General features: G+C 33.7%; 3 protein-coding genes across 3 annotated transcripts in view; 1 reads left to right on the top strand and 2 right to left on the bottom strand.

Moving 5' to 3' along the window:
- LOC128670290 (gustatory receptor for sugar taste 64e-like) overlaps positions 1-1,739 on the top strand; it is a 35,017-nt gene extending 33,278 nt beyond the window's left edge. Inside the window, exon 12 of the mRNA XM_053745851.1 lies at positions 728-1,739. Coding sequence (XP_053601826.1) covers positions 728-805 — 78 coding nt within the window. The 3' untranslated portion in view covers positions 806-1,739. The remainder of the gene's footprint in view (positions 1-727) is intronic.
- A 253-nt stretch (positions 1,740-1,992) lies between these two features.
- LOC128669708 (gustatory receptor for sugar taste 64a-like) lies at positions 1,993-8,512 on the bottom strand. The gene is made up of 9 exons (XM_053744761.1): positions 8,417-8,512; positions 7,293-7,479; positions 6,248-6,454; positions 5,713-5,817; positions 4,700-4,878; positions 4,138-4,307; positions 3,167-3,332; positions 2,545-2,634; positions 1,993-2,052 (listed from the first exon to the last, which is right to left on the bottom strand). Exons 1-9 carry the CDS (start codon positions 8,510-8,512, stop codon positions 1,993-1,995), a joined length of 1,260 nt encoding a protein of 419 aa, XP_053600736.1.
- A 2,561-nt stretch (positions 8,513-11,073) lies between these two features.
- LOC128669707 (gustatory receptor for sugar taste 64a) lies at positions 11,074-21,695 on the bottom strand. The gene is made up of 9 exons (XM_053744760.1): positions 21,539-21,695; positions 20,636-20,822; positions 19,686-19,895; positions 19,010-19,114; positions 18,083-18,264; positions 17,669-17,832; positions 12,128-12,293; positions 11,726-11,815; positions 11,074-11,166 (listed from the first exon to the last, which is right to left on the bottom strand). Exons 1-9 carry the CDS (start codon positions 21,560-21,562, stop codon positions 11,074-11,076), a joined length of 1,221 nt encoding a protein of 406 aa, XP_053600735.1. The 5' UTR covers positions 21,563-21,695.
- Positions 21,696-25,617: the final 3,922 nt, after the last annotated feature.

Here is a 25,617-nt window from a genome sequence, read left to right as displayed (position 1 = left end):
AATTAGCATACAAAAATGTTTACGGTACTTCAGAAAATATGTTCATTCACCTTCCGAACCGGTGCAAATGCACCTGTCAAACAATTGTTTATCTATTGTGTCTCGATTCTGCGCTATCGAAGGGTTAAGTTTAATATAGTGAACTGAGTAAAATGATTAATAGTTTCGTCCAAAGGGAGCGAGTTATTAAATTATGAGGTATTCGGCTCGGTTCTCCCACGAGACTTGCAAGTTTAGGCATAAGCGCTTTGATAGCAACTACAATTAAGTATTTAATGGGATTTGTGATGTGCAGTGCTTAGTTTATGTTTTGAATACAAAATCGGAGTCGCTCAAAGGAGGATCTCCTTTGAGCGACTTGATTTTACCTTTTGAGATAAAGTTACGGTGAAATTATTCTTACAGTCTTTTTTTATTTTTATTTATTTAATGATCAACAATTTTTGATTTCATATTTTATCCCAGAAAGCAAAAACACGTGTAAATTGATACATGAAATCTTAAAACACTTATGCCCTATCATACAGAATGGTGTGCAAATATAGTAACAGTCGCTGCTATAGATAAAGATCAAAAGAAAAAATCCTATTATGTAAACGGTATGGAATTAGTAGGTACTCTGTTGTACGAAGTGCTTACTAAATCCATGGTAAACGGTTAGAATTTTAAAAATTTGACTCTTGAAGTTTGAAATCAATTTGACTTTGACAATTCGTATTTTTTCCAGATTGCTGGCACCATAGTGACATACGAGCTCGTATTGATGCAGTTCACCGGCGTTACACCGACTGCTGCTCCTACCTAATAATAAATTCCCCGTCTTATTCTTCGCCAATTGATTTGTCATTACTGTAGATATTGGCAGCACCTGTCGTATAATTTGATTCCGCAACGTCTGCAGCACAAACATGCTAGATATATTGATATAAAATAAATAAAAAATAAAATAAAATGAATTTATTGGTAACAAAGACCCATAAAATTATCAAAATTCATGTGGCACGAGCAATTTGAACTTGGAACTCGATTAGGTTCGCTTCAGTCTTTGTATCCGTTGATATAGTTTACAAAACTGATCTTTTTCAGATATCTATAAAAATTAAATAGCAATATGGTTTCTCAAAATAATCTGTTTATTTCATAATAATTACTTATTAATTGAAAATGTGGTGAGCTGAAGTATCGTGTGCATTGAACTGAAGTTGTTCCGTTAGGAATTAAAAACTATATAGTCACCTTATGTCCAGACCAACCTTCTGAAACTTGAAGATACCTCTTTTTATACTACCAAAAGGCAATGGATGTACTCTATCTGACAGTAAGCGGTCACCGCAACCTATGGACACTTGTAACAATAAGAGTCACATGCGCGTTCCCGTCTTTGTGCCCTAGGTTGTTCTATCACTTTTTCCAGACTGGATAAAATAAATCTTCTGTTGATGAAAGTATTAACATTATACATAACAATAGTTAATACCAGTACAATGCTTTTTATTACGGGCTTATTCGAAGGATCCGTAATCACGAAATTGATTTACCCTATGTAATAAGAAACGAGAAAATCGCATTATACGTAGACGGGGCTTGGACGAAGAAATCCTACAATTTCTGAATAAGGTTAGGTTTTTTGTACAAAGTTAAGGCAGACGTGTGCCAAGAATGGATACAGATTTCATGGAATTAACGAATTTTATTATTATAGCACAATTGCTGGTCAAATGATTGTAGGGAAAATAGTCTACGAACCAAATTGGTAGATAATTTTATGGTAAATGTTATTTGAGAATTGTTAAATGGTTTACGAAAATAATAATAAAAAAAAATAATAAAAAATATTTGTTTTTTTTTTAATAGTTTTATTGATATAGTATGGCATGTGACATCTAACATTTTTTTGCAGCGATACTTGTCAATATTATTAGGTTACTATTTCCTTGTGAAAACCTGATCTTTAAGACTGTAATAATAATAATAAACTCAAGTTTACATTTCTCAATTATCTTTGTCGTACTGAAATAATACCATTTCGTATTTAACTATATTTCCGGCCACCTTGAAAAAAAGGAAATAATATTTAATACCTATATCTACATTATACTACTCATGTTCGTATTATAATAAAACAAATTACAACATTTTCCATCATGACCCGACCGTGGATCGAACCTGGGACCTCTCGGTTCAGAGGCAAGCACTCTACCACCGAGGTCGTCGAAACATTATTTACTACCTTCTGCCCGCGGCTTCGCCTGCACTTACCTCATACGTCCGCCAGTAACTTATTATTGTCGATCTCGGGTTCTAATAGTAATAACATTTGACCATCCGCTATATAAATGTGAAATCCAATTCAATTCTATTCAGAAAATTTTGCGCGAACAAACATACAGAAAGACAAAAAATATAAAAAAAAATTCGCTTTGTTTGTTTTTGGCTTCTATTAGTCCCATTAGACTATTTACAGTTTTTGTTTGTTTATACATTATATACATTGTTATACAAATAAAACATATAACATTAATAATAATACAAATTACAACTTACTCCCAATAAGTTTTGCCTGTCCAAAGAAAATAAGCCCATTCCACTTAGTACCACTTTATCGTGAGTGAGCTGGTGTTTCAATCTCTTTACCTGAAAAACATAAAATTCCAGGAATATTAACATTTATTATTAATACAATGAGATTTCAACAACGATCGTTGAAAAATATTTTATCCGATTCATCAATTATTTATTAAAAATAATCTTAATACATTTTTATTACGTTTTTATAGCACTGTGAATTTACACTGTGTTATTTTTTTTAAATTTGATTTTTGATTTTTTGTGAATTTTGTTATTATTTTTTTTAATTATTTTGTTTTACTTTTTTCTCATATCTCATAGTTGTATTTATTGTTATTGTTAGCTGGGATTTATCTCGCATATCAAGCCACTATAATTCATTGAAAATATTCGTTACTTTACCGCTGCACAGAGATCCATGACGAAAAACATGACGTGCCGTGGCCAAAACACTGATGTGCTACACCCGTCAACTTTGACGTTGAATTTGACAATAGACGTTAAGATAATTGACGTTAAGACAAAATGGCATACATTGCGTTTTTCTTTTAAAATTAACGTCAATGTTGACTGGTGCAACCCACTCTGATCAACGTACCTCAAGATTATATCCAGTATCAGGGCACTGACTCAAATACATGAGAGCTCGTTTAGAGTGCAGGTTGACGTCAGCTGCCGCCAACACCACACTGCAAGCTCTGAAGAGCAACCAACTCAGAGATAGGAAGTAGTACATCCGGTTGACTACGCCTCTCTCGCCGCGGCTAAGAAAAAGTATCTATTAAAATAAAGTAGACTAAAGTAGCTTTAGACCGCGGCTTCGTCCGCGTGTTTTCCCATGGGAGCAGTTTTTTTCGGGGATGAAAAGTACCCTATGTCCTTCTCCGTACTTTAAACTATACGAGTATGTATGCAAAATAGCAAGAATATTGGTTGAATATATAAAGCGTGATCTCTTTACACTACAAAACAAACTTACTTACGCATTAATAATATATGTATTAATTAGTTAGGAAGAAAATTTTTTAAGTGAATGAAGGTACGATATTAAGTAAGTCGTTGTGGAAGGAAAATACAGTAAGCACCGATACTATTTAAAATGTGATTTAGTAAGGAACAAGTAGAAGATTATACTAGCTATTGACGGCTGCAAAAAATATTTTGTTGGTCGTCGAGTATTTAAATTGCATCTTATATCGTAAGTGGTTATATAAAATACTGAAAACTTACTACTATTATATAAATAACTGAAATATAAAAGTCCTGTAGTGAAGATTTCTGAAGAAAAGCAACTATTTACCAGATCAACTTTAGTAATGCAAAATGAAGGAATAATCTAAGAATGTCATCTTACCAAATATGATGTATGACTAGACACAATGAATTTTGATGAACGTCAATCATTAGGAATATCTGCCGCAAAAACCACACCTGAGCTCCCCACTTTGAAGCCTAAGCATCAATCAATGTTGAGATAAAAGCAGTATATTTCCTTGGATAAGCGCCTCGCGCCTTCTGGTTCATGTTAAAAAATACGATCTAATATTAAATTTCATAGAAAATACTCACTTTAGTCCGAGGAATAGTTGGAGACAGATGAAATAAAGATTATTAATATTTGACAGCAGCACTAGAGGTCCAAGGTGTCTGTCGAATGTGCGGACCAAAGATGATTGTTTTACGTAAGCCTCCCTCAGTTTGCGCCAAATTTGGATGTGGAGAAACATGTCTGAGTCTGTCTGTGGTTCGGAAATATAATTAAATATTATGTAAACATAAGGAAAGTACTAAAAATCCTTTTAAAATATGCGATTAGTACGTTTGAGTATATAGATTTGGATAGTTCTAATTAATTCTATATTTTATAACTTTACGTCACTTAATTTAAAAACACATCCATACATGTAAGAAATTTTGAAATTCCAATATGCAATAAAGAGACTTATAGCCTTAGCAGCTGATTATAGGCAAAAGTAGAATTCCCAAAGATGTTTGGGATCAGGTAACACTTAATAGTTTAGGTACTTAATAGTTTTTAAATACCTGCAGAATTAAAAAAAATGTATATTTGATCCAAGGCATTGAGCTTGACAGCCCTTAATGCAACTCGTTACACGAAAAGATGACAAACCTTGGAGCGGTTTCTTCTTGACTTGGCTACAATATGTTTTACATAAAAATTCAGCCTGTTATACCGAGATGTCAAACCCATACTTATCAGAATGATGATAAGGTCTTGGAAGTTCCAGAAAACGGTGGCAAGCTTGCTCATAATGAACGTTGGTATAACTTTCCATAGACTGTAGTTTTCTGAAAAAAAAAAATATAATCGTAACCAGGTTTGATGAAGAGCAATTAATATTGATAAGGCTGATTTGAAATTGTCTTTTTTTTAATACGCAGAACTGATGATGCATATGAATACGCTTATTGATCTCATTTGAAGCACATTATTTTGGTCGAAAGTAAAGTTGGTTTATTTTGTTGCGCTCACACTTTATGATCATACAACAAGAAGTCCACTTCTAGACATAGGTGCCTCCCAAAGACTGCACAGATCAATTTATAGTAACCTTTTTTAGCATCATCAAATTCAAATCATTTATACAGAAATTAGACCTTCACAGGCACTTTTTCACGTCAATTTTTATATTAAATAGTTATTTCTTACAAGCTACAAACTACTGGCATTTCGGAATGACCATGCTGAGAAGAAAGTTTCTTACAAAGTTTTTTCTAATAATATATACAAGTACATAATGTACATAGTCAAAAAGTATATCAAAACAGGTTATGATTGGGATCCGAGTGCTGATAAAAATATATATATCGATGTGAAACACAATTAACTTACACAAAAATATATGAGAAACGAGATGACCAGTTCCCTCTGGCAGCGTTTACGAGTTGACGCATGGGTTAGCCATCGCGTAGCTCAACCATAATAGAGGGAACCTTACGAACCGGCCTGGCCCGAATCTTGCGACTTTGTCATCTCGGTGGACGATGGTCCATATGTCATACTTTAAGATTATTATTATCAGCCAAATACATCTTTGAATCCAATGATCGCATTGGATGGGCGACCAAAAATGTATTATTATCTCTAGCTCTGCGATAGGATACTATAAACAATGAACTTACCAGTATGGAATAAGAAGCCATGAGAACTCAACATATACCTGTCAAAGTATTCCTCAGGGTGGATGGTAAAGCCAGTGGCTGACATCATACTGAGCATGTGTTCAGCTAGAAAGAAATTAAAATAAAATAAATAATATTCAGCCGTATATTTGATGACTAAATTATTTATTCTTGGTACTACCTAAATATATCTATGATACTTGAGAACAAAAGGTTTCTCCTAAATATGATTCGTAGAACATACAATTCAATTCAAACATACATTCTATACAATTTAAATAGGTCTGTTGTTAAAAAGCACTTAGGTATAATACTATAGTTTCTCACATTAGAAATATTTATTGATTTTAATTCTCTAGTATCATTTGCACAACTTTTGTTATCTACATTGATTGAAAAGATCGTCTTCAATACTTCTTTCACTCGAAACCGTGGAAATCAATAAACACGTTTAATTTAAGAGACAAAACTGTATTGGTATATACTGGCATGTACCTACGGCTTGAGTTGAAGAAATTTGTTATACGTAACTTACACATAGCGCACACAGCCACAAAACAAGTGACGATCACCACTCTCCGTCTAATCTTTTGATCTTGAGGTAAATGTAACGAAGTGATCTCGACCCTCAGCCAATGGTGAGACAGCCTTTTCCACGATGCTATGAGTCTCCAAGAGAGGATTTGTGACAGCAACCCGTTTGTGTAGAAAATTGCTCCTGATAATCTTGCTGTGACTCCACCTATAAACAGAAATCTTTCATTTACACGTTGTTCTTGACCATTCAGCTAAACGGGATCTTCGAGTTTTGAAAGTCACGGCTCTTTTCTGAATAGTTTAGCCCACAATCAACAGAGACGTACAATACGTTAAACATATATAGACGATTTTCTGGTTTTGTTATACACGTCACATATGCTTTTTGAAATTAATAAAGGGACGAGAAAATTATTGTATTGAATCCACGCCCACGGCCCTGCCCTGGAGGGTGGATTCAATTCTAGACGATTTTTATGTCATTATTATTTTCAAAAAAAGAGTTGACATTTCAAGATCCAAGCGTTTAGAAATTATCTATTAAGTAACTATAGCTTACTATATATTTTAATATAAAGACGTTCGAACGATATCGTCATTTTACAACTATTTTCTGATAGTAACGCGTTAAAATAAACAGGAATATCCAAGTTATAGTGTTAATTAACGTTTAGAGTCTGTGTGTACACGTACTCTATTTTCAATACATAATGTAACTTGGTAACTGAACGTGCGCATGAACAACAAAATATTAGCTAGAGGGCTACATAGCCTTGACCTTTCAAATAATACCAACAAAGTTCAGCATCGTTTTAGCGGTGTAAGAAAATGTTTTTGTTTCCGTCATTAGGGATGGAAAAGATAAAGTAACTGATTGATTTATCTATCCTCAGCTATCTCTTTGTATAATACAAGTCTAATTTTTTTCTTTATTTGATCTATGTAACTGTTCTTGTTTCTTCTTTTCTAGTTTCTATTTTACCTTCAATTTGTTTCTAGTACTTAATTAGATATCTCTCATCTAAACGTAAAATGATACTTACGCCCATCGCTATCATGTTGTGCTAATCCAGCAAGTGACCTGATGACTTTTACTATGGAAGCTACCACGATGGTGAACAGAAGTAGAAGTATGATTGTGGCCCAGATGAAATAAATTTTGTTCCCGTACGTAGGTATTCCAAACCACTTGGAGAATTTGAAAATTTTTGTCAAAGTAGGGAGAAATACCTAAAATCAAAATTTATTGACGACTGTAAATACCAATAAGTTATAGAATATTAAAGGTAGGGCCAGGACAGAATGTTGTTGGCGAAGATAGACTAAGACCAAGTGGCCAGTTGGTCACGTGGTTATTTTTTTTTAAATTTAGTACCTTTGACCTCTATCTAGACGACCTCGGTGGCGCAGTGGTAAAGTTCTTGCCACTGAACCGGGAGGTCCTGGGTTCGATCGCCGGTCGGATCATGATGGAAAATGATCTTTGTCTGATTTATCTGGGTCTTGGATGTCTATCTATATATGTATTTGTTATAAAATATGGTATTGTTGAGTTAGTATCCCATAACACAAGTCTCGAACTTACTTTGGGGCTAACTCAATCTGAGTGTTTTTTTCTAATATATATATAATTTTTTTATTTATTATCTAACCAGATGGAAAACAAATATGAAGTCTAGGGTGTCTACACGAAAATTATAATAACTGAAATATATGAGTTAGGTTAAACTCATGTCATCCACTAGAACCAAATTCAAGGATTGCCCGAGTCACAGACATTTGAAAAAATATTTTTCAAATTTTGTTAACAAAGCCAAATGAAAAGGTAGTTCTAGAGATCTCTCTCATTCTCTAGAAACCTTTAGCATATTCAAATTGAATTCCAAAAATAAGCCCACCATACGGCTTATCTTACCTTACCTTCGCCTTCGAGTTTAGTAACTCTTGGCTACGTATTGTCTGTACTCGTAAGGGATAAGGCTGAGACGTTTGCTTGCCATCAGGCAACCCACATGCTCATTTCCCACTATGCTATTAAAAAAAAAGACGTGACACTGAATCTACTTTTGCTATTTCCCTAACTCAATATTTAGCACCCGGCTGAAGCCGAGCGCATTTTGATCTACTCAACGATTATACAGAATTATAATGATTAATTAAAACTCACGTCAGTTTCCCGCGCCTTGTTTTTCCATTGCGGCGGGGTAGCTCTCGTTAGTCTCTGAAATATAGGGACAGTTGCCAAAAAGTTACTTCGTTGCATATTTTATTTTGATTATTATACGATGTTTTCTATTTTATTGAGAATTCAGGAAAATAATTGGCATTATTTTTTCATCAAACGCATAACATAAAATATTTAAATTTAACTTTAATTGTAAAACAAGTGAAGTATTGTTGACAATAACGAATTAGTTCATAAATTAAAGACTACAAAAAATGCTAATGTTCAAAAATGCAAAAGTTCAAAAGAGCTGTATGTTCAAAAAATTACAATTATCAAAATTAGGGTGTAACTAGCGACCCGCCCCGGCTTCGTACAGGTGCAATATTATGCACGTTATATACATATAAACCTTCCTCATAAATCACTCTATCTATTTAAAAATCCGCATCATCAAAATCCATTGCGTTATTTTAACGATCTAAGCATACATTGGGACAGACAGACAGCAAGAAGCGACTTTGTTTTTAACGAGTGCACTATGTCATGAATATCGTACTTTCATTTTGTCGAATTATAGTGAAAATTTAGACTGTAGTTTCGAGTAATTATTATATTTGAATGTTTTAAAGAAGCACTATTTGTTGATGGAATCAGAATTTTCGATATTTTTGTACATGAAAAAATTGTTTCAAATCAAACGTTAAACTGGAATAGTGTAACTTGTGGAAATGTAGTTTTATTATTTTCATATTTCTGACAAAATGTTTTATGAGTATAATTTGCTAGTAATAAAACAGTGAGTGTAGGAGGTATCATTAAATGAACAGGCTTTTAGTAGTTTGCGTGTCTGTTTGTAGTTCGTAAATTGTTTTCATAAAGAAAAGGTTATACTTAATAGAAATTATGGTTTTTACTCGGATAAGTGTTCCTATGAGAATTTTAGTGATTTTTTTATTTACTTGAAAAACCCTTATTTTATTAATCTCGTTTTATCTTGAAGTCTCTCATACTTGTGTATTCCGTTACTTTCAGAGCTGACATTTGTGTCAGCTGACCTGACCCCGGACTTTGGTCCGGGGTCAGCATAAAAAATGTACCTTACAATTCTAGAAAGTCGGCTGTTACTTTATGAGTTGCAGCCTGCTTGACGTCAGCTCTCTTTGAGAATATGATTGCTTATCAGCTATTAAGCATATAAAAGTTATGTCAAATGGGCGATTTGAATGAAATCTGACACTAGTGTTAGCAATTAACACGCTAAACAAATTTATTTGTTAGACAAATGGAAAAACCCTCGACTTTTAATATTCATTTCGTTACATCTTTTAAACGGCTGAACCGATTTTGTCAAAACATATCTTAGAACCACCGCATAAAAATAGCTATCAAATATTATAAAAAGGCATCCAAATCGGTTCATTGGTTGATGAGCTATGGTGCCAAGTACACTGACAGACAGGCACACTTGGCGGTCAAACTTATAACACCCCTCTCTTTGCGTCGGGGCTTAAAATAAGCTGATAAGGATATGTGTTCTTTAGCCGATCCGTACGACATTTGGATGTGAAGTGATTTAATTATAGGGACTTCTCAAAATTTTTGTTGCTGCATGCGAAGCTACGTGTCTACGTTCTCACTAGAAGCTACGTGAAGCTACACGTAGCTTCTAGTGAGAATTTATTTAGCACGTACATGATCCAGTTTACACTACCGTAATTCAATTGTGTGATTCTCAATTGTACGAGACGTTGTCGTCGATCTCTTGGGAAATTCCATTCGAAGAACACGTCTAAGATTTTCTTTACTAGAAGTTTCATGAAAGAAACCTGCAAATTCTAGGCTAAGAAATGCTGATGTAGTAATTACTTTTTCTTGTTTGGAATTTATACATTAGTTGTAAAACTAATACTTTAGTTGCGTAAAATTTCCGTAATTTTTTTCAAAATTGAAATTTTCTTTAGCGGCTTTTTACACTTTTTATGATGGGTAAAAAATGTTAAACTTGCCAGGACACGTGACTTGATCGAAAATTCGTAAGATGTCAAAAATGCACAACGTTCATATTAAAGTTTTCACTTCTGCCGGCACTCCCGGAGTGCAACCCGTTTTTTTTATAATGCTATAATTGTGGCAAGATAATCGTACGATAGTTTAGTCTATTGATGATTTTTATACCAGACTTTATTATCGCGTTTCGCTCCATTGGCCTAAATTTTCACCTATTCTGTCATGTCATGTCTAAAATTTAAACTCTTGTGTGTTTATTTTGCAGTTTTCTGCTTACCGTAAATAAAATATGTATAATTTATTTCTTTTTTCTCTTCAATCCCTAATGTGCTGGACATGTGGTTTCCGCCATAGAATAGTATCACTCCATATCCACATGTGGATGACGTACTACTAAGGGCACCTAGGCAATTGACGGGCAACACGATAATCAGATACTATTATTATAAAGAGTTTTGTGAGTTTGTAGGTATGTTTGAGGCGGGTAATCTCTGAAACTACCGAACTGATTTCAAAAATTATTTCCACCATTAGATAGGTACATTATTCAAAATTGCTATAGGCTATTTTTTATCTCAAATTTTCCACAGGAGTGAAGGCCCGGCCAACATATAGTCTAGAATAAAAACAAAATAAGATTTTTAAAGACTTTAATCGAATTTAGTACTATTTACAGAATCATTTGATTCATTGTTATCAAACTGAATAAGCACTAATTCATAGGTGATTACAGAACTGGCCATCTGCAAAAAAAAAACAACGATAAACTGTATGCTATAGTAAACTTTTTTGTACAGATAGTGAAGGCGTATTTTAGCGTATTGTGTTACATTGTTTGATTTGGACGATTTCGGGTTGAAGATACGCAACCAATCAAATCGAATGCGTACTGTAGTGCACTATATTCATTTTATCGTTTGATGTGTGCATTTGTACTGTAATATGTCTTTTAACACTTCCATGTTTTCTGTCTTTCGTGATTAGAATCAAAACATCGGGTTTACTAATTACATGAGATAATACTTCATGTTGGTCCACTTCTCTGGGCCCAAGCGCGCATTCACAAAGAAATAAATAAAAATAAAAAATGATTTATTTATTACATGATTGAATACAAGATTTTATAATCTAAAATCTTTATGCTTAACCAAAATGAAACATTCGGTACCTAACCTTATAAACTATTGCTGGGTCAAGTATTCATAGCTTTCTATATCATTACTACCTACATCTATCGTACCTTGTTTTCATTGATAATTCCAATTATTGTTTATATTTGATTGATGGTTTATATCTACTCACTTGCAGTAAAATAGTTTTAGTCAGTGTAAAGAAACCCAGGCCGCTAAGAGCGACATAATCCCTTGTTAATTGTGTTTGCAATCTGTTTATCTGAAACAATTTTCATAAAAAAGTAAATACATTTGATTTTATTTGATCATATGTGAAATCTTAGATACAGACAACCAAAACTGTGAGGAAGTATAGATTGCGTAAGAGTTTTTGGTTTGTTTGCATACCTAGAAGATAGAGAAACACGTATAAAATATACGAGAAGAAACGAGACAGAGCTGTCATAGCTTTTGTCCCTCGTCGTGTGCCTGGTTCTTTATATGGATAGACAGAGAAGTTGTATCTAAGTCTATCTCATTTGGCTACACTAGCGTTATATTTAATACTATTTGTCTTTAAATGGAATAGTACCTCAATATTGTAGTGCTTAAAGTGACATCCGTACAAGTACTTCAGCGCCATCTTTGAGTAGACATTAACATCAGCAGCTACGAGCACCACGCTGCTGATTCTTGTGATGATCCACAGCAATGAGGTCATGTAGTAGATTTGCTTGAACAGGCCCTGGCTGGCTTGGCTGGAAGTGATGACAAATGTAAATGGTTGGATGGATGATGGGTTCCTGCGGGTGTGGCAACAAGCTGCCCTCCATAGAGATTTGTGGAAAAAGGAAGGGGAGGCCTTTGCCCAGCAATGGGACGCGTTAAAAGGCTAGCAAAAAAAAAATTGTCCTCGTGCGTTGCCACATTTTAGACTGTGATGCCCGAAATTCTAGGTCCGTGTAAAAAACCTCTCTGATGTGAAGCGGTCACCGCAGCCTGTTACACCAAGGATAACACGTGCGCAATTCTTGCTCTGAATTAATATTTTCACCTAAGATATAATCAATGGCCTCAAATTTTTATGACAGACCGTTTTTTTCATTTAACTTATTGGGAATGTTGTTATTGTTGGAAAAGAACATGGATACATTATATATTCAGTATATAAGGCAAAAGAGGAGATCCTTGCCTCACTAATGCGAAACAAACAAAACAGATTTTAATAATATTAGAAAGTATATAGTAATTCAATTCAATTCAATTTATTCATAAAAACAATTTACATTGCATTCGAATATTGTAACTTAAAACTAGTAATTATAATTTAGTATAATAAAATCAATTTAACACTTAAATGCCAACAAATAGAATTACAAAATACAATTTATAATAACAATTTCTTTTTTTTTTTTTTTTTTTTTTAATTTTTAATACATATCAGTTACAGATAGATAGACAATAAATTACCTAAAAGTCATCTACATTATAACAGCACTTGTTTAGCAGCAATGTTCTGAGTTGATTTTTGAATCTAGAAAGCTTTCTCTCTGACTTGAGTTCAATTGGCAACTTATTAAATAAACCTATGGTCTGATGACGCGCACAGTGCTTTACAATTTGCAGAGCAGGTATAACTTTTAGAGTTAAGTCCTTTCGCCTAGTACTTTCGCGTAATAATATTTCTTCTTCCGTCTCAAAAATAGCTCTGTTTTTAATAAAGTCTGTTAAAATCACAAAAATATATAAGGAGGGAACGGTTAATATTTGAAGTCTTTTGAAATGTTCCACGCATGACTCCCATGGTGGTATACGGACCATGGTGCGTATGGCTCTCTTTTGCGCTACAAAAGCTTTATTAATGTTGTAATCGTAGCTTCTACCCCAATATTTTATACTATAGCGCAGCCTAGATTCAACTAGAGCAAAGTATAGCGATTTCAGTTGATCCACCGTGAGTTCATCCCGTAAGGTTCTCAGTGCACAGCAAGCACTGTTGATGCTATTTTCCACGGCCTTTAACTCAGGCTTCCAGTTCAACAAATTGTCAATTTGAATACCGAGGAATTTCACTGCTGTCACTGGTTCAATAACTACATTTTCTAACTTTACAACAAGGGTATCTCTATTGTTAGCCGTCGTTTTAAATAACATTACATTGGTTTTGGATGCATTTAGTTTTAGGTTATTAGCTGTAAACCAATTTTGAAATAATGTTAGAATATTATTTATCTTTCTATTAAGAGCGTCAATATCACTACCCCAAACTACTGCATTTGTGTCATCGGCAAAAATTACTAGTTTAATGTCAGATTGTAAAGTTGTCATGTAATTTATTAAATCATTGATAAAAATTATAAACAATATTGGTCCCAAAATTGAGCCCTGTGGGACTCCCCTAGTCACTTTATGCATTTTTGAATTTTTTATGGAATTCAAAAACTCTCCCTTAGAGTCTCCTACCTCAACATACTGTTGCCGGTTGCTGAGGTAGGACTTAAGAAGGTTTAAAGTTTTGCCCTGAATACCACAAAAATCCAATTTTCTTACAAGGATTTCGTGGTCCACTGAATCGAAAGCAGAACTAAGGTCCAAAAAGATGCCAGCAACTTTCAATTTCTCGTTTAATTTAGAAGTTACGTCATGTACAATGGTGTCCATAGCATTAGCTGTACCAATACCTTCCTGATAGCCGTATTGCCTTTCATTCAAAATATTGTTAGCTTTCAAGTGTCTAAGTAGTCTCGATTTAATGATGTTCTCAAATATTTTAGAAAGTATAGGCAGCAAAGCAATCGCTCTATAGTTTAGTGGGTCTAACTTAGAGCCTTTTTTAAGTATGGGAATTATTTTTGCTATTTTCAATTGCTCGGGGAATATTTCATCTTCAAAACAATTGTTTATAAAATTTGCTATAGGCCACGCTAAGATGTCAATATTGTTTTTGATTATTGATATTGGAATGTCGTCGTACCCCGAAGATTTTTTATTTTCCATTTTCCTAACTACATCGATAATTTCAGCTTCGGTTACGGCTGGAAAATCGCATGTGTGTAAAATTTTATTACCATAATTATTTAGAAGTACATCCGATATGTTTACATCTCCAATAGACTGTTGTTTTCCACTATCAAATATATATGAAAAGGTATCAGCTATACTTTGTGAGTCCGTGATTAATTTGTCGTCAATTTTGAGGGTCATTGGGTTCTGGTTTTCAGATTTCTTTCTATTTAAACGCTCATTAACAATTCCCCAAACACGTTTATTCGAGTTAATGTGTTTTGTTACCACCGATTGCACACTAAGTCTTTTTGCAGATCTTATAACCCTTTTGTATATATTAAGATAACGACGTCTATATTCATAAATGCTAGAATGATTACTGTTTTTGTCTAGTATGCATAAGACTCGTTTCATTTTACTAGATATTCGTATACCTCTTGTGATCCAATTTACCTTGCCATGTTTATTCCGATTGATTTTCCTTTTCTTTTTTCTAAAACATTTCTTAAAAGTGTTAACTAGCGTTTGAATGAAAGTGTTAATTCCTAATTTCGTCCAGTCTACACGCAATAGTTCTTGTCTGAAATACGCCTCATTTACCTTATTAAAACACCTTTTTTCAACGAATGCTACGTTTTCGCGCCATTTCTCAGTATTCCCACTATCACTTATATTAGCAACTATACACGCATGTCCATCTGAGAGTCCATTATGGTCAACTTCAGTCGAAATAGGAGTAACTTCAGGCAGATTAGTCAAAATATTGTCTATGCAAGATTCTGATCCATTTCTAGTGAATGTTATTTCGTCAACTAAATACCTAAAATTATAAGAAGTCAGCAAGTTCAAAAATTCTGTCCTGTTAGCACTATCTGCCAGTAAGTCTACATTAAAATCTCCTGTTATTAAACATTTCTTACTGAAGAAGCGCTGTAAAAATAGTTCAAATCTTACAATAAACTCATTGAAATTGGTATTATTATTATAAACACAAAATATATACAAATTAGTATCCTTGTCTCTAATACCACATAGTTCGAAGTGTTCAGTTTTGCTTAGTTGTTTACATATGTTTACCTCCTCTACACTTCTCCCTTTACTAGCTAAAATCAGTGATCCTCCCCTAGTCTTATTCGTTCTTACAAAAAGTGTTACTAAGTCATAATTTGTGAAACTTAGCATTGGAGCAGAGTGAATGTCTAAGAAGTGTTCACAAATACACACAAAACTGGGCTTATCCACTAAGTTTTCTATATAAAGTTCAATTTGATCTTTTTTTGAATTTAAGCCACACACATTCTGATAAAAAACAGTAGTTAACTGGAAGTGCGCCGAGTCTTGTTTTTTATATAATGTATCAAATTTACTGCTCTCGAAAAAACTTTCCTGTGTGAAATGTGTTGTTTTGGGATTGTGTAATTATTGATGACTTGTTGACATTATCATTTACTGTACTAAAATAGTCAAGGATGTTTTTTTGTTTGAATTTTTTCTTTATTGTACAGAGAGCATTTTTTTCTGTAAAATAATCAGTGATTTTTTTTTGGACTTGGAACTTATGATAACCCTTATTTACTGAGTTTGTGATATTTGCACCATATTTATAATTTTTGTACAACGTTGATATATTTGTGATAAAATTGCAAACATATTGTGGATAGTCAATTTCGACATTAATTTTAGTAGCAATAAATTCTAGGAGGCGAGATGATTTATAGTTGTAGTCAATATGTAAAAATTTACAGTTAGGATAGTTCATTGCAATTAATTCTAATTCATAATTAAGTTTTTTTATATTAAGATATTCATTATATGGTGTACTCATTAAAATAATTTTGTTGTCCTTAAATCTAGACAAGATATTACATAGATCAGATTTCAATATGTATGGATTTTTGTCCATTGTGCCTATAGATAAAACAATAATGTCCGTGTTAGAGATAGAGGATAAATTATTACAGCTGCTTAAAATTTGTTTCGAAGTTGCGTTGGGTTTGATGAATCCGTGTACATCATATATGTCGTTCCACTTTCCGTTCCTGGTCTTCATAATTCTTTTTGTTAAACCACAAGCTTGTTCTCCGCCAAAGATGTATATTTTAGGTCTTTGGTTCGAAAATGGTAATTCAAGATTGGTACTGGTGGCGCCATCTATGATTTCTAGTTGTGATGACTGATCTAGTTTAGATGTAGTTTGCGACTGAAGTAAATTTTGTGGGTCCAAAGTGAAATCTAGTTGGTTTTGTTTTAATCTCTGTCTTTTCCCCCTAAAAGAAGTATTAATTATCCTCTTTGAACACGGCGAGTCACTACATATGGTAAGCTTTTTTATTTTTAGCTCGTAATTTTTTATTATGTTTTTTAGAGAGGCATTTTCCTGTACTATGTTACATATTTCGTTGTCGGCAATATCTAATTTTTCTTGAAGCAATTTATTTTCCTTTTCTAGTAGTTCAAGTCTGTTTACATCTGTCAATAGTTTTTCCGGACAGCTTCTGTTCAGGTTTTGTAAAGATTCTTGGATGTGACTTTCCAGATCTTCCTCGGCCTCATCTGATAACGACTCAAAGGAATTAGTAGTTTCCAGGTTAATCCTGCAATTTTGATTATTTCGTACAATTGCAAAAGAAAGAAAAAAAAAACAAAAAGAAAAAAAAAAAAAAAAAAAAAAAAAAAAAAAAAAAAAAAAAAAAAAAAAATCGCTCAGGTCTGTCGAGACTTGAACCATGGACGTAAGTATTTAAGTCAACGCCGTAGACCGCTTGGCTGTCCTCTGCGATACTGTAGCGACGAAATTTGTCGCCTAATGCGAAATTGATTGTGAGTTGATGGGCGGGTAAACATAGATCATCTGATGACTCACAGCTGGTTTTGAAGTATCATTGTCACAATAACTGTCTTGTTTAAAAACTGTTTTTGCTTTTATCACTAATTGAAGCGTTAATCACTAGTTCTGTATTCACAATTTTAAAGTACGTACTGCAGGCCCCACGGGTATATACATTACAACTTAAAAATGTCACTATAACAATTTTTTGCAAATAAATATTTACGGACGTGTCTCAAGAACTGCCGCCGAGGGGCGCGCGCGCGCGTTTTTTGTAAGCTTCCAGAAAAAAAAACTTACGTGATGCCCAAAAAAATTTGCAAGCATATGAAATAAAAGTTGACAAAGCATGATAACATGACCACAGCGCCGATCCTTCGGTCCACGGTGCGCACCAACATTGCCTGCTTGACGTAGGCTTCGCGTATTTTTCTCCAAGTATACACTCTGATTGGTTCGAAGATCTGCAAAAAAAAAGTCAAAGTTTACATTTATTTGTACATCTGTAAATTTCATAACCATTATTAATTGTTTCAACGCTTTTCCTAATCTAATATTATTTTTGTTTACATTGTAGATAAATTAATGATAATAACAAAGCTATAAAATAAATTGTATTGTTTTCATCATAGATCAGTTTGTATATGCAATAATTTAATGTCATACTAATAAGCCTAACACTTAATATTTCATTCGTTATTTATTACTACTTACATCGCATTGACTTTTCTGCTTTTCATTAGCGCAAATTTTAGCTACGAACTGATTCAGCCTATGGTAACGTGATTTTAGTCCCAAGCTGATGAGAATTATTATCATGTCTTGAAAGTTCCATAGAATTGTTGCAATGTTACTCATGAAGAGAAGTGGCAAAGCCAGCCAGTGGGAATAGGTCGCTGAAATAAATTTACAATCAGCATAGGCACTTCATGTTCCCATTATTGGACCGGGCTTTGTGGATGAATAAGTAGGATGAGATATGACTTATCATCATCATCATTCCATTTAAGAACTTTGTTCTTGTCGGTGGAACATTTTCCATTTTATTCTGTCTTCAGCCATCGATTTCACCTTCCTATACGACACGACCTCTGCCTTCTCTTTTATTTCATCTAGGAATCTATCATTATCAGCCATTTAATCGCCCCCACTGCTAGGGCACTGGCCTTACCTCCAGATGGATAGTGTATAAGTTTACACGTGAACCCGACGTGGATTAGTAAATTGCAATGAGTGCTATTACAACCGGGACCAAAGTTCTAAAGGAGAGAAGATGAGGTTCAGAAAAAAGTGTTTCGTATAACCTATGCCATTTGGTGAAACCATTGCATATCCATTGGGGTCCACACTGCGCCATCAAATTTGTAAACAAAATAACCTTACTAATAGTTTATATGCGAAAATGGATGTGAATATATTTGTTACTCGATTACGCAAATTCAGCTAAACGGATTTTTGACGAAATATAAAATACGGGTTGAATATGATCTGGTACAATGAAATTGAAATTCCTTCGGGAGTGAATACCATCAGCTAGTACTAATTTAGTAGTATAAATTATTAACCCAGTCAAGATAACAAGGACAAATGTCAATGTCATGCCTGCTTATGAAAGTAGAATATTGTCTTAAGGATGCTTACAATTCATTAACAAAAATCCATGCGAATTCAGAGTGTACTGTTTAAGTATGGCAGAGATTGGTTGATCAAAATCTATTTGTGACACAACACTCATTAAGTGCTCCGCTTAAAAAATAGAATAATGGTTAGTCATAGACATCAAATTCATAAGAATATTATTTTATTTATTTATTTTATTTTATTTATAAGTCAATTGAAGTGGACAATGATATGTAAAACAGTATAAGGTCCTTGCAATGTATTTTACTGGACATAAGGAAATAATTTATTTTTGTATAGCCTTGTTTATACAATTTGTTCTCAAAAATATCGAAATCAGAGAGGACTTTCGTTTTTATTTCTATATAGAATGGTAGATTCATTGTCAAGGAAATTTATTTCCTCGCATTAAGACTGGTGTGAAGACTCAGTCTGAAGTTGGACAAGTTGTATTAAAGTCCACAAAATTATAGCATTACATAATATATTAAATTTCTGTATAGAATGGTAGATTCATTGTCAATGAAATTTATTTCCTCGCATTAAGACTGGTGTGAAGACTCAGTCTGAAGTTGGACAAGGAATCCACAAAAATTATAGCATTACATAATATATTAAGATCTGTAGCACCTCGAACTGCTAAAAATATAGACAACTGTATTCCAAAATACCAGACGATACCAGATTTAAATCTCACCACATCCACAAACTGTCATAAAAATGATTACTATGATCAACCTCCTCCTAATAGTTGCATCAGGTGGAATATTTAGGGTCATCGCCCTCTCCACCGCGATCCAGAGATTCGACTGCTTCTCCCACGATGCTGCAATTCGTGAGGTCAGGATGTGGCAGAGGATCGCATTCGAGTAAAACATCGTGCCGGCAAGCCGAGCTGTGACACTCCCTGATGAAAGTAGATAGTTTGGCATTGTTGATTAAGCATACTTTTACTTAATTCGAGATGTTCAAATCATATAAGTATTAAAAGTGTTAACCCCTACCTAAACCCTATCATTTTTAATTATTTAAAACGTATAATTTTCTACCCTCGACGCAAAAAAAGGGTTGACCTCTAAGTGTCTGTGTACGTGGCTCTATAGCTCATCAACGGGTGAACCGATTTGATAGCTTATATTTATAAGGTAGTTCTTAGATATGTTTTATCAAAATCGGTTCAGCCACTCAAAAGTTGTAGCGAAATGAATATTGAAAGTCAGGGCTGTTTTAATTTGTCTAACAATTGAACATATTAAAGTGGATTAAACCCAATGGCTTGAAATTTGACATGATTCAGGTTTAGGCATGATATGTTGGGAGTACATCTAGGATTGGCTCCCTTTTAACTATACATCAGATATCATCATCATCATCTGCAGCATTCCGTGACCCACTGCTGGATATCGGCCTCCTTGTGTCTATGCCTACCAACTCTGTCATGGGTCATTCTTATCATCATCCAGTTGTTGCTAGCAATTTCCTTTACATCGTCGATTCATCTAGATGCCAGATCATCAGATACAACATGAATTTATTCTAACTCTGTAAAGAAACTGATGAACTAAGAAAACTTTTTAGGATTTGTGTAATGTCTGCTTATTATCTGCAAGTATTCTATAAACCTAATAAATGCAAGAGTTACGTAACTACTTCCAGAAACGTCGACCGTCCATCCAGCCAGCGCTCGTATCACCTTCCATATAGCTGAAATCTGGATTGCCACCAGCATTATGAGCACCACCACACTCCACACCCTCCATAGCGGACGCCCAGACCCCACTACTCCGAACCAACAAGAGTAATGGAACACTTTCCCCACCAGTTGGATGAAATCCTGGAAACAATCTATATATATATAAATAATATAAAAGAACAAGCGTTTTTTATTTATCAACGCCCAGTCTAAATCATAGAAGCTATAAACGCGAAATTTGGGCACTAGCTTTAGGTTATTACGTAGTGTACAGATAAGAAACAAATTTTCTAAATTCGACCCCTAAAGGGGTAAAAATTAGGGGTAAAGTTTGTATAAAAAAAAGCGAAAATCTTTACTGGTAATTGAAACTTGGCGCAAATGCTATGCACCATTTTTTTTTAATTTGACACTTAGTTAAATGAGGGTGGATAGAAATAACGAATAATATCATTCAAAATTTCGTCAACTAAAGATATGAGTAGACAGCTCAGCATTCAACCGTTGAATTCACGTTATTACTGTTAATGGTTGGAATCCTAAACTGTAATTATTTTGAATTAAATCTGATTATCTATAAGGTGATTTCTGTGAAAGTTTTATTACGGTTTTACACGAGCGAAGCCGGAACGGGCTGCTAGATTTTGCATTTGTATAATTTGCTCGTTGCTGCGTATGTTTGTTACTTTCAAAACGTTGTTACTTCTAGTTTGCACAATCTACTCGACAGATTCTTATGAAATTTGGTACACGCATAGAATATAACCTGGAATATAACATACTTACTTTTTGTTCCGAAATTCCCACGAGAGCGAAACCCCGAGGCGTAGAAAAAGTGATAAACCTATTTAACTTACCAAATCTAAAACTGATGGAAGCATCGGTTGGATACTTTTTGTAGATATTGCAAGTTTTTGTTTGCCGCAGCCAAAAAATAAATTGTTAATTTGGAAAACATATATTGCATTTAAAAATTTTAAAATTGCAATTTTAAAATACTGCTGACAAATTGATAAGTTTCCAATCGTCAACTATTACAGTATTTTTGTTTGACGATTTAAGTACCAGTTGCTCGTATGGGTGTTGATATAATTATTGTTTGCGTCGCGTGTTTGAATATAAAATAGGTATGTTAAACAGAAAATATATATCCTCATAGATATTGAAGATAATGGTATAATTTGTCAAACAACAACGCGTGTGTAACTTCACTTCCTGTGTTTTGATTGACAGTGAATACTGAATTAATTTATAAATATCCTATTTATTCCCATTGTCCATGTCCGTAAAAATGTTTAGAACTTAAACAATGAGATTGAGTTGTATCAGTGGATTTTGACGTTAACTTTAAACTTAGACGTCGTTCACACATAATGGCGTACTGTGCGTTTGCTTTGCGCATGTTAAAGTTAATGTCAAACTTGACTGGTGCAAGTGCAAACTAAAACTTCAATTGTTTTTTGTAATATTCCCAGTCCAATATTCACTTACGTCATGAAACGGCCGATTCGGTAGCAACAGCTCATTTTTCGTAACAAACTTTCGTTGGTCCAAAAAATCCAACATATCCAATGAAAAATCGATTTTAAATTAGCAGTAATTTTCTTAAATATAAACAAATTGTATGCACCAACATTGAAAATTCGCTAGGGCTTGACTGACTAAATCTAAACAACCGTTATGTCAAAGATAATGACGTACTTTGGAAGACCTTGGGCGACGTATAATTAACTAAATTTTCCTAGAAATTTTACACTGTACTAGTAAATTGATTTAGAATTAATACCTTTTGTCGATTGGGTTCTTTGAAACGGGAAATTTTTATAGACCTCTCTGTACTTTAATGTTACATCGAAGTATTTACAGACAGTATGGGGAGGTAGGTCTTGTCTTGCCGCTCGTTGTTGAGCATTTTTACTTTATATTCAGCTTGCTGTTTTTGGGTTGTTCCTTGATGACATATGAAGAAAATATTAGGAAACATATTTTTTATGAAAAAGTTTTTTACATAGACATGATATTTTAAAACTGTAGGTAAACAAAATTTGCATATAAAATACATGCAATTTCAGTTGCAGTTGCAGTTTCTGCAATATTATTGTATGCTTGCAATATTATATTAAATGATTGTAAATCTTTTTTGAAAATTTAACGAAACTTACAGAGAAGATGCATATTAGCCCGAAGTAATATTATAAAGAGAAAATATTTGTATTTTCGTTTTTTTGTGTGCAATAAATAAATAAAATATTGGGCCGATTTTGATGAAATTCTTCCTGCAAAGGGACAAAACCTTTAGGAAGAATATAGGTTATTTTTTTATGGTTTTACCCTAGCGAAGCCGAGACGGGCAGCTAGTGAACAATAAACAGCTCTTCTAACATTGGTGGTAGGGCCCTATTCAATTTGAAACACGCGATTTGGCCATCTGTCTGTTTTCCATCTGATTATTTACTTGTTTATTTTCACTTGTCTATTCGTAAATAACTGGTTGTCAATGTGTTACCAATTATTAGATTAATCAAAGCAATATTATTTGTACGAATTGTATTGGGTTGTATTGGTCTTCACAAATATATCCGAGTCGACTCGCTAAAACGAAGAAATTATACGAATTTGAGTACATTTATTTATAATTTTGTTATTTTCGAGCCGTAATAGCAGACAAATTTTGTTCGGAGATGAATGATATATATTATCTTGGACTGTGTGATGATTACACTATTAATTTAGAGTTTTAAGTAGTTACACAAGTTGCCTTATGAAATAACCTGAAATAACACATATGGTAATTTTTATCTCGAAATTCTCACGCGAGCGAAGCCCCGGGACGCCGCTAGTAACTAAATAAAATAATTTATCATAATATTTACTGGTTAGTTATTTTTATATTACAAACTCGAATGTTAGTCAGTCCGTCAGAAGATTTTCTTGAAATTTTACATACATGTAGTTTGAAGTATGGAGAAGGACATAGGGTGCCTTTTATCCCGGAAATATAACTGCTCCCGTGGGAAATCACGCGAAAGCTAATTAATTATAAATTCCACCAGCAATCCATTAAAATTAACTGAAGCTTAATGCATACATTATTTGCGTTTTTATAATGAGCCAATATGAACTATAAATTTTATACACGTAACGATATTTGATATTTGTACTTTCTTGCATTTAATATACTTCGTTACTCTGTCAAAGTACTTACTTAATCCGGACATTCCACCATATTAAGTAAAAGTTACTTTGTCCTGTACGATGTGCCATAGGGACCAAGTCAGAATTAATTCGAGACTGTATACATCCGAATTTTAAAGTGTTTTACGGCGCAAGTTATGAGCGAAACAATATGTAGGATAGCCGGGAACATGGCAAATAAATTTAGAGGTTCATTGGGCATATTTGAAATTGGCAACTGTTCCCGCGTTACAGATGTGAAATATACGTAGATTTACTTGAATTTTCTAATAACGAGTGTTATGTAATGAATAAGCGTGATGATAAACAATTATTCATTATGTTATTATTATTATTAATTACTATTATTATTATTTATTTATTTAAAACTCTAATGTAAGAGTTATCGGGTTGCTTCGGTCGCTGTAGAGCAACAGATCCCAGAGCCCGCTTTCCTACATTTTTCCCTCCACTTCAAACGCATCAACGTCTTTTTGCACTCTTAGTTGTATACTGGCACTCATTATTAGTCTTGACGACATTAAGCCAGCACTTCTTCAGCCCCTTCTGCCAAGACCAGGTGGTAGTGGCATGACCAGACATATATTCCCTACATAATTTACCAGCTAATTTCTTTTAACTCAAAAGTGTAATAAATCCCAACTAATATTATAAATGCGAAAGTAAGTTTATTCGTTCGTTCGTTTGTTTCTTTGTTACCTCTTTAAGCATTATCTAATGAACCGATTGTTATGAATTTTGGTACACGGGTAGAAATAACCTGGAATAACACATAGGGTAATTTTTATCTCGAAATTCTCACGCGAGCGAAGCCCGGGACGCCGCTAGTAATTAAATAAAATAATTTGTCACACACATATTTATTAATTAGTTATATATTACAAACTCGAATTAATACAATTATGTAAATATTTACGTTAGTCATTCCGTCATTTATGTTAGTCAGTCCGTCTGTCTGTTACAGAAAGGCTTGCGAAATAATGATCACGACCATGACGTTCACACATAAAATATCAGGTGTGTGTTACAACTAACTTACTTGTTCTTTCCTCGCCGAATACTGTTGTTACTTGGACCAAAGGAATGAGCGTCGAAAACGCTAGATAAGCGGCGTTATGGCAATTCATACATAAAATTAGTTGGACAACTCTGTTTAGCTTTGACAGAGTGGTCATGACGCAAAATAACGATATTGCATATGTAAAAATAACCTACTACTGTGAAAATCATCAAATTCGCATCAAATTCCTTCCAGTAGTTTTAGCGTGAAGTATTACCCAATAATTATTTTTATATTATATTAAGTACATTCGATACAAACACTTACACAATATACGGCTGTGAGCCAAAAATATACTATAATTGCCCGTTCAAGATGACAGATGTCACAGGAGGGGAAATTAAGCGGAGGATATGTATTTGTAGTATGATAAAAAGTGCATTTGGAATTGTGCATGCGCATTATTTATTAAATGGATGGCAACTATGTTCTGGCATTTCTATTACTACCTATTTAACAACACATAACACCATACATTAATTAAACAATTTAAAAAAAAAGCTTCTTTCCTGTATCTACGTTTTGGTTGTGTTTGTTTTAAAATGGGAGTTGTCTACAGGTTTATTTTATAAGCAACCCTTGTATAAATATTAAATAGAACAAAACATGGATATGTTTTCCTCCTGGCCGAAATGAGTCCCATTACGGTGGGACTCAGGACTGAAACTCTCACGAGATGTG

This window comes from Plodia interpunctella, chromosome 5 (assembly GCF_027563975.2).
Source record: "Plodia interpunctella isolate USDA-ARS_2022_Savannah chromosome 5, ilPloInte3.2, whole genome shotgun sequence".
Classification (NCBI taxonomy): Eukaryota; Metazoa; Arthropoda; class Insecta; order Lepidoptera; family Pyralidae; genus Plodia; species Plodia interpunctella.
This window is presented reverse-complemented; position numbering and strand designations above follow the sequence as displayed.

Excerpts from the sequence above, each read along its gene's own strand:
- LOC128669708 (XM_053744761.1), bottom strand. The coding sequence starts at position 8,512 with ATGCAACGAAGTAACTTTTTGGCAACTGTCCCTATATTTCAGAGACTA. Across the intron at positions 2,635-3,166 it reads ATACTGGATATAATCTTGAG|GTAAAGAGATTGAAACACCA; the intron begins GTACGTTGATCA and ends TATGTTTTTCAG. Across the intron at positions 2,053-2,544 it reads ACAGGCAAAACTTATTGGGA|GTGGCCGGAAATATAGTTAA; the intron begins GTAAGTTGTAAT and ends CTTTTTTTCAAG.
- LOC128669707 (XM_053744760.1), bottom strand. The coding sequence starts at position 21,562 with ATGCTTCCATCAGTTTTAGATTTG. Across the intron at positions 17,833-18,082 it reads AGCAGAAAAGTCAATGCGAT|ATCTTCGAACCAATCAGAGT; the intron begins GTAAGTAGTAAT and ends TTTTTTTTGCAG. Across the intron at positions 11,816-12,127 it reads TTAAGCACTACAATATTGAG|ATAAACAGATTGCAAACACA; the intron begins GTACTATTCCAT and ends AAATTGTTTCAG.